The sequence below is a fragment of the Gorilla gorilla genome, chromosome 5, assembly GCF_029281585.2.
Source record: "Gorilla gorilla gorilla isolate KB3781 chromosome 5, NHGRI_mGorGor1-v2.1_pri, whole genome shotgun sequence".
Taxonomy (NCBI): Eukaryota; Metazoa; Chordata; class Mammalia; order Primates; family Hominidae; genus Gorilla; species Gorilla gorilla.
The window spans coordinates 25,609,507-25,619,345 of NC_073229.2; the positions used below are offsets into that span (position 1 = coordinate 25,609,507).

Sequence of the window (9,839 nt, forward strand, 5' to 3'; positions counted from 1 at the left end):
TGGTGGCGCATGCCTGTAATCCCAGCTACTTGGGAGGCTGAGGCAGGAGAATCGCTTGAACCCAGGAGATGAAGGTTGCGGTGACCTGAGATCGTGCCACAGCACTCTAGCCTGGGCAACAAGAGGGAAATTCCGTCTCAAAAAAAAAAAAAGAAAAAAAAAAAAGAAGGAAACTGATGGATCGAAGCGGCTGGGTTGGGCGATAAACAGGCCGTGGGTAGGGAGGACAGAGAGGCGGCGTTCGCTCCTCTGGGACTTTTCATGCCTCGTTTTGTTTTTTTTTTTCAGATGTGGCTTGTTCCTGACGCAGGGTCCAAGCAGTCAGCTTGAGCTTACTCTTTTGTGAAAGCGGAAAGTCTCCTCTGTGGAAAGCGGTTAAACTTGTGGAGGGCGTGCGAGATGGGCGTTCTCCCCCATGCCAGGCGAATGGTGCGGCCTCGAGCTGGTCCAGCAGCCGGCTCGACGACATGTCTGAGGGAGGCCCCAGAGGGGGCGGGGACGTGGCCCGCAGAACGCGGGTTCTGTAAAGACACGTGGAGAAGATTCGATTCCGACAACAGGAGGAGGCGGATGGAAAGAGAGCCAGGCGGCTGACGGGAAGGGGGCTGCCAAGATGGCGTCGGCCTCCTCCCAACCGTCGTTGGCGGTCGGTTTTTCATCCTTTGATCCCGGGGCCCCTTCCTGTACCGCGTCCTCAGCGTCTGGAATCACGAGCCCCACGGCATCTGAGGTGCCTTATGCCTCTGGCATGCCCATCAAGAAAACAGGCCATCGAGGTGTTGATTCCTCAGGAGAGACAACATATAAAAAGACAACCTCAACGGCCTTGAAAGGTGCCATCCAGTTAGGCATTACTTACACTGTGGGGAGCCTGAGTACCAAACCAGAGCGTGATGTCCTCATGCAAGATTTCTACGTGGTGGAGAGTATCTTCTTCCCCAGTGAAGGGAGCAACCTGACCCCTGCTCATCACTACAACGACTTCCGTTTCAAGACCTATGCGCCTGTTGCCTTCCGCTACTTTCGGGAGCTATTTGGTATCCCGCCCGATGATTACTTGTGCTCCCTCTGCGGTGAGCCGCTGATTGAACTCTGTAGCTCTGGAGCTAGTGGTTCCCTGTTCTATGTGTCCAGCGACGATGAACTCATTATTAAGACACTCCAACATAAAGAGGCGGAGTTTCTGCAGAAGCTGCTTCCAGGATACTACTTGAACCTCAGCCAGAACCCTCGGACTTTGCTGCCTAAATTCTTTGGACTGTACTGTGTGCAGACAGGTGGCAAGAACATTCGGATTGTGGTGATGAACAATCTTTTACCAAGATCCGTCAAAATGCATATCAAATATGACCTCAAAGGCTCAACCTACAAACGCCGGGCTTCCCAGAAAGAGCGAGAGAAGCCTCTTCCCACATTTAAAGATCTAGACTTCTTACAAGACATCCCTGATGGTCTTTTTTTGGATGCTGACATGTACAATGCTCTCTGTAAGACCCTGCAGCGTGACTGTTTGGTGCTGCAGAGCTTCAAGATAATGGACTATAGCCTCTGGCTGTCAATCCACAATATAGATCATGCACAACGAGAGCCCTTAAGCAGCGACACTCTTCAAGTGTCAATTGACACTCAAAGACTGGCTCCCCAAAAGGCTCTGTATTCCACAGCCATGGAATTCATCCAGGGAGAGGCTCGGCTGGGCGACACCATGGAGGCCGATGACCATATGGGTGGCATCCCTGCTCAGAATAGTAAAGGGGAAAGGCTTCTGCTTTATATTGGCATCATTGACATTCTACAGTCTTACACGTTTCTTAAGAAGTTGGAGCACTCTTGGAAAGCCGTGGTACATGACGGGGACACTGTCTCAGTGCATCGCCCAGGCTTCTACGCTGAACGGTTCCAGCACTTCATGTGCAACGCAGTATTTAAGAAGATCCCCTTGAAGCCTTCTCCTTCCAAAAAGTTTCGGTCTGGCTTATCTTTCTCTCCGCATACGGGCTCCAGTGGCAACTCCTGCATTACTTACCAGCCATTGGTCTCTGAGGAATACAAGTCACAAGTGATAACAAAGGTGCAAGTGGAGCCAGGTGTTCACCTTGGTCGTTCTGATGTTTTACCTCAGAATCCACCTTTGGAGGAAATCAGTGAGGGCTCACTATTACTGACCACAGTTTCTCACCTGTAGTTGGAAAGACTCTGCATATGCTAACTACAAGTACAACCTTGGAAAAACTTGAATGTACAGAGTCAGAGTTCACCCATTAAGCGCAAAGCCTCAGAAGACCTGGAACAAGATTCTGCTTCTCTGTGATCCCAAGATGTCAGCCCTTGCCCCAGCAATGTTGAATTTTCTTCTACTTGGTCATCAAAAAAGGAGTGTAAAAGAAGCGAGGTGCGCTCTCCATCTTCTTCCTGAAGAAGAGCCTCCTCTTCTTCTCTGTCCTCATAAATGGGCATTAGTGCCTTGGACAGTTGAGGACCACTCCATCCTCTCCACAGCATCCCCTCCACTCCAGAGTTGGGTGGCACGGATTTTCAACTGGCTAACCTTGGCTTCCACAACTGAATTTTTTTCAGACCCCCATTCTTCATGCTGGAAATGAGATTACTGGACTTGGCAGTTTTCTTTCCCCTCATCTTTCACCAGGAACTGGACTCTTAATTTCCTCAGGACAGACTAGCTGCCACATTATCCCCACCTTAGTTCTTTCTCTCTGATCCCTGGAAGAAAACCCCTGTAATCTCTGTATAGGTTTTTGGGGGATAAGGGTGTTTAACCACCTCCCAACTTTGTTTTTTTTTTTTTTTTCCCTGAAAAAAGGAAAAAGCACACAGCACCAAATTTCAAGCCAGTTTCAGATCAAAAATCCAGAAGTGTTGACGAGATGCCTATCCGTAGGGTTCCCTCAGAAGATCCACGGTGTTTGTGAAGAGAAAAGTAGTGATTGCTCTGCCAGAAGCAGCTCCTCTTTAAACTCCTCTCTTGATGAATTTCTTAAGGCTGAAGGAATGGAGAGAGTGGGACGTGGGGTAATCTTTACCCCTTTTGTTAAAACATGAGGCAGCCATGGGTTGGGAGATCATAGCCCTTCCTGGGCAGAATCCTATTCACTGCCAGGCTATAATGATTATTACAGTTTTGCAATTTGAAACATATTCTGGTTGCTTTTCTAAATATGAAGACTTACCAAATGAATTTTAGATCATTCTCCAAAGGAGATTTTTTTGCTCTTCCCATCTTTTCCAACAGTGTTCTCCTGTTTGTGGTGCTAAGGTGAAGAGGGGGCACCTCTGTCTGTTTAAAAGGCAGTCCGTATCTATGAGGCCAGCAAATATTTTCTTAAATTCATGGGGAGACAGTGGATTCTTGTCTCAGTGAGGTCACTGCTATGCCATATGTCCTACCCCCATCTTCATGCAGAGAAGTTGGAAATGGGGGCTACATATGCCCTCTCCTCCCCACCTACAAGAGTTGTGGTTTTCCATCTGATCCTTCCACTGTTGTCAGGAGAAGAAGGGGGCCTGGTATCTCAGGCATATTGTTGAATTCCTGTTCTATCCCTTCTCTATCCCACGCTGCCTTGACAGTAGGTTAGCCCATACCCCAAATAACTTTCTATATTAGACACCCCCAGCCAGTTTCTGGCTGCCTGTCTTTGCTGCCATGTTCTTTTTTACAAGAAGGAAAGAAACAATTCTTGCTATTTTTTTCATAATTTACTATTTATGATGTATTTAAGTGTTTTATTAAGGACAGAGTTCTGTAAGGGGTGGGAGAGAATATTTGAGGGAGGGCTGGGTCTTAGGGAAAGGAATAGGGAATCAACATTTTAATGAAGTGTCTATTTGCTTCTACTTTGTATCATTCAGAAAAAGGCAAATGCAATATAAAAGTGATATATAGTTTTAATGTAATAAACTTTTATCAGTTATTTAGAAAAAGAAAAGAAACCGATGGATCATTTTGACAACAATGAAGAAAGGAGACAGGGACAAGGAAAAGTTGAGGTTATCCTGTAAAGCATCTTAAAGCAGAAAGCAAGGCTCTTAGTTTGTAATTTAATACATCTGACTGTAATAATTGTAAAACAAGGCAGGAGTCAAGGAAGGGAGGCAGCTGACTATGCCATGTGTCTGTCAGCATAAGGCAAAGGCAGAGCGAGGTGAAAAGGCATGACCAGGAAAGATGACGTGCATTGTCATAAATAAATGCAGAGAGAAATAATTTTTTTTGTGAAAACGAATGGACCCATATACTTTATAAACACAGGGTACCACTTATTCTTCAAACTACCTAAACTAGTCATGGATGAGTTTTCAATGTTTTTATATGAGTTCTTTCATGAGTCCAAAATACTATTTCTTACATTGTGTCTTTCCATAACTTATCTGCCAATAAAGATACCTGCTAGGGCACCAGGAGCTTTAATGAGAGGCTTCTTTAATGTTATGTGACTAGCATGACTTCTGAGACACATTTATTCATCCACTCATATACTAAAGCACTCATTTGAGAAGCACTTATTAAAATTTATGCTAGAACTAAGGAAACAGATAAAAGACACAATCCCTGATGCCAAGAAGTTGCCTGGCTTGCTGATGGAATTTCCTAGTACCCCATGTTATTCTTGGCTGTGAAAAAATTAGATTTTTAAACTTTTATTATTGTCTAAAATTATGGGTTATACCATTTAGAGAAAAAAGCCTCACTACTGTTGCAGGTTGAGGTTACCATTGGGATATTAGGTATCAACACAGGCCCCATGACAGGATTTGAGTAAAAACCATAGCCTTTGCATAATGACAAGTCTGTGTCACTTTTCCTAAAGTTGTGTGAAAACAGCAAAATTATATCTTCTTCTTCTTTTTTTTTTTTTTGAGACTAGGCCTGGTCTTGTTGTCCAGGCTGGAGTGCAATGGCATAGTCTCGGCTCACTGCAACCTCCGCCTCCTAGGTTCAAGAGATTATCCTGCCTCAGCCCCCCAAGTAGCTGGGATTACAAGCACGCACCACCAGGCCCGGCTAATTTTTTGCATTTTTAGTAGAGATGGGGTTTCACCATGTTGGCCAGGCTGGTCTTGAACTCCTGACCTCAGGTGATCCACCCTCCTTGGCCTCCCAAAGTGCTGAGATTACAGGCGTGAGCCACCATGCCTGGCTAATTATATCTTCTTATTGCTTTCAAAGATCTTAATGACAATAAAGAGAGCCAACGCTCGATCCCAGAAGGAAGAAAATGACCATGTCACTTCTGAATGTTTGCTAGGATGCTAAAGTAAAAATGGGCTGAGGATATAAGAAATGCTAAAGTTCAGGTGGCATTGTTGCTTATAAGTCAATGAAAATTAAGTCACATTAAACATTCAGTTCCTCAGACACATTAGCCACATTCCGAGTACTCAATAGTTACATACGGCTAGTGGCTACCATATTGGACAACACAGATATAGAACACTTCCACCACTGCAGAAAGTTCTACTGGACAATGCTGGAAGTGAAATGGGTCTCCTAAAAAGCTTCAAAGGTAAGGTTGTACATGGTGTCGATGAGTTTGAGTAGCAAAGAAATTATTTTAAAATTATAATTAAATGTAATAAGAGATATTTTTTAAAATTCTGTTGGAACTTTTAAAGACATAATTTAGCCAAACAAAAATGATACAAATTTTCTCCTGGAACTTTGGGTGTTTGGGTGACGGTTTTGAATCTTGTCTGTGGGACAAGCAAGAGGCCGTGCCCCTGTGTGTGGCCACCAGATGGGCCTGGGATCACTGACTGTGTTGTCTTGGAGTCATCCAGCTGTTGGCTGACAGAAAAGGGAAGGGCATTCACCCTGCATGCATATACATGCACACAGACATACCCTGCCTGCCTGTTGCCAGCTTCCATAACATGGGGGAGAAACTTTTAAAAAAGAAGGTCCTCTTATTTATGTGACTAAAGTTTTGCCTTTGAACTAGTCACATGGAAGAAACAGAATGGACTCATCTGTAGTAGATTTTAGTTAATGCAATTTATCTGGCTCATGTTGACATACTATACTATTCTACACTCTACTTACTTGCTCAAATCGAAGTCAATTTGATACATCCTACTCTTGATCTTAAAATATAAGACAGTAAATGGGTGCAGTATTTCTTGGGTTATTTGGATGAATGAGACCTAGAACAATATGAAACCTGTTACTGGGGCCTAAATGAGATTGGTCAGTGCTGGTTTCTTTTATGTCTTGTGTCTATCCCCTGGTGGAGGGATTCATTACTAGCCAGAGCCAAAGAAGGAAAGAGAAAGAGAAAAAAGCATGAATTATTTCCTGAACATCTATTCAGTCCCTCAATAATCTTGGGTTTGTTGTTTATACGAGAGTGCCAGCTCAACGGGAGAAGAGCTGAAACCCATTATTTCCCTTTGAACATGTTCTTCACCGGGAATGGCAGGAGGAGCGCAGCAGCAGGAGGGCTGTCCTGCCAAAACGCTGAACTTGGAACTGAAGGGGCCATCGCTCTGGGTGCAAAAAAAGAGTTCTGAGCTTTGCTGCTCTGGCAGGCCTGGAATCCTTCCCTTGGCTGTGGATAATACCTAATGATTCAGAGGAAGTACTGTCAACTCTTCAAAGCAGACCTAGCTAATTGTGTAATGTTATTCTGAGGCACTGGGAGAAGCCAAAAAAGAAGGGAGGCTGGGGAGAAATTCCTTCCTTTGCAATGATCAGCTTACATCCTGCACCATCAGATTTGATTATCCTTATCTTTTCTTGCATAACTACAAATGTTATGACTGGTCATAGTGACCAGACTTCCAAAAAAAAATCCAGCCACAGTATTTGACTCTATGACTGCCTGTGGCGGTAAATTCCTTAGACTAGCTACATGCTGTGCAAAAAGCTATTTCCTTTGATTTATTCATTTCCCAGTTCTTAACTCCATCAGGTGCCCCCTTGATCTCACATTAGAGAATGAGGCAAAAAGAGAAAAGGAAAAAAGAAGTCTGTTCATTCTGCCTTATCTCCTTGCAGTTAGGAAATTTAAATATCCACTAACCTCTTTCGCTCATATTGCACAGTAATTTTTAAAATTAACTCCTTTTAACTAGCTCTTTTTTTAATTGAATAAGTAATACAAGGACCTGATTAAAAGATTTAGGCACTACAGGCCGGGTGCGGTGGCTCACGCCTGTAATCCCAGCACTTTGGGAGGCTGAGGCTAGCAGATCACGAGGTCAGGAGATCGAGACCATCCTGGCTAACACAGTGAAACCCCATCTCTACTAAAAATACAAAAAATTAGCTGGGCGCGGTGGCGGGTGCCTGTAGTCCCAGCTACTCGGGAGGCTGAAGCAGAAGAATGGCGTGAACCTGGGAGATGGAGTTTGCAGTGAGCCGAGATCGCACCACTGCACTCCAGCCTGGGCAATAGAGCGAGACTCCATCTCAAAAAAAAAAAAAAAAAAAAAAGATTTAGGCACTACAATAAATAGAAAAAGGAAAAGTAAGTATCCCTCCCATTGCAGACCTGCAGACCCTTGATTCCTCAGACCCTACCCTGAGGCAGTCATCAGTACCAGCTGCTGGTATACACTCTAGAAATATCCAAATGCAAGCATGTGTGCATTTTCTCCTTTTAAAATGTATCTTTCTTTTTCACATAATAACATCTTGGAGATCATTCCATATTATCATGTTTAGTGCTAACCCATCCTTTTTCATGGCTGCATAGTATTCCCATTCAAATATACCACACAATTGATTAACCAGTTCCATATTAATGGATATTTATGTTGTTTCTAGTATTTTTATCATATGAAAAGCTACAACAAAGACCTTTGTACACATCTTAACAAGTATGTGCCATATACCTTGTTAAGCACTTACCAGCCAGTATGTGCATTTTAAATGTTGATAGATATTTTCAGATCGCCCTCCAAAGAGGTTACATCAATTTATACTCTCCTTTGAGAGTATGTAGGAGTATGTAGGAGTCCTCTTCCTCACTTCTTTGCTAACATATATATTAACTATAACAAATAACTAATAATATTTTACAATCTTCCATCATATGACTGTTCTGCCTGAAAAACCACACAAGATGCAGTGACCTCTACGTAACCATCAGGTCCTGACATTAAGCCTTTTGCCCAGTCTCCTGTAACACCACTCTCCTGTAACACCTATAAGCCCTAACATCTAATAGGGAAAACAAGCAAGATGAAAAAAAACAAAGAAAACGGGTTACATAAACTAATGAACCAGCGCCACCTACATGTCCCTGGGCTTCTGTACCACCAAATTCGTGAACTAGCCAATTTGCACCTATAATTGTTTGTGTATGTGTTTTGGGGGATGGAGTTACCAAAAGATTCCTAAAATGGTCTGCGATTGCTACTTAAAAAAGATAAGCATCAGTGATCTACGTAATTAAAAAGAGAGCAAGAGAAAATTAAAATTGGAGGGCTGGATGCAGTGGCTCACGCTTGTCATCGCAGCACTTTGGGAAGCCGAGGTGGGAGGATTGCTTGAGGCCAGGAGTTCAAGAGCAGTCTGGGCAACACAGCAAGACCCCTGTCTCTACACAAAAATAAATTAGCTGGGTGCCATGGCATTTGCCTGCAGTCCCAGCTACTTGGAAGGCTGCAGCAGGAGGATCGCTTAAGGCCAGGAATTCAAGGCTGCAATGAGCTATGATCACACCACCACACTCTAGCCCAGGCAACAGAGCAAGACCTTGTCTCTAAAAACAAAAAAGAAGGAAAAAAAACTGGATAAAAATCCAAATGCCTGATTTTATGGCTTCATGTAGATAAACTAAGTATTACGGTATACTTAACTACTAATATGTAAAATAATGAAATGACTCTAGGGCAGTGATTCTCCAATTTTGGACTAGAAACATTTCTAAAACAAAACCTGTGACTCAAAGTGGTCTTTGTCAAAGTCCTCTTACTTCAGATAGAGACATTAACCAAAAAATAGCTACCATGATCTGTCATCATTTCATAAGGTAATTTCAATACCAAAAAGTAGAAAAGCTATAACATGATAGTAAAAGGCAGTTCCTTAAGGTGGATAAATTTAACTCTATCTCAAGTTCACTGCTCTAACCCTCATGTTCTCATTTCACCATCCAGTCTGAGAATCCAAATGACACACACGGGAAAACTCTGTCCTGTAGGATCACTGTCTGTGGACTGGCATTTGAAAACTACTGCTATCAGGAACCTTCGCTTAAATTCATAAAGGCCAGGGATTCTTGCCTCTGTCTTGTATTTTATGTGTGTGGTTTAGAAATCTAGAGGAGACAGCCCCTAATTTTCAGTTCTGGATTTGCCGCTAATTAACTTCAGTTACTGAATCCTTCTATGAACTTCAGTTCTTAATATCAGATAAGAATAACACCTTTCCTGTCTATTTCACAGCACTGACAGGTTCAAAGAAATTCAATATGTGAGCAAGGTTTTTTGTAAACTATCATGCTTAATATAATGATTAAGTACTAACATTTATCAAGCATTTTTAAAGTGCCAGATGCTGTTCTAAATGCTTCCCAAATGGTATCCCATCCAGCCCTTTTGGCAGCCAAGTGAGGAAACTGAGGCTCAGAGAGGATAAAGAACATGCCAAGTTCATACAGTTAGTGAGGAATAAGGTCAGGAATGGACCCCATGACTGTCTGGTTGCAATTCCATTTTTTTTTGTTTTTTGTTTTTTGAGACAGGATCTCTCTCTGTTGCCCAGGCTGGAGTGCAGTGGTACAATCTCGGTTCACTGTAATCTCCGACTCCCGGGTTCAAGCAATTCTCCTGCCTCAGCCTCCCTAGTAGCTGAGACTACAGGCACCCGCCAC

At 43.2% G+C, this 9,839-nt stretch overlaps 1 protein-coding gene across 1 annotated transcript; it reads left to right on the plus strand.

Annotated features, from left to right (window-relative positions):
* Positions 1–432: 432 nt before the first annotated feature.
* On the plus strand, positions 433–3,156 carry LOC115935026 (phosphatidylinositol 4-phosphate 5-kinase type-1 alpha-like). Its single transcript, XM_055390786.2, is given in 2 exon segments — positions 433–2,153; positions 2,156–3,156. Coding segments are annotated over 2 exon segments (1,650 nt in total). The 5' UTR covers positions 433–613; the 3' UTR covers positions 2,266–3,156.
* The last annotated feature ends 6,683 nt before the right edge of the window (positions 3,157–9,839 follow it).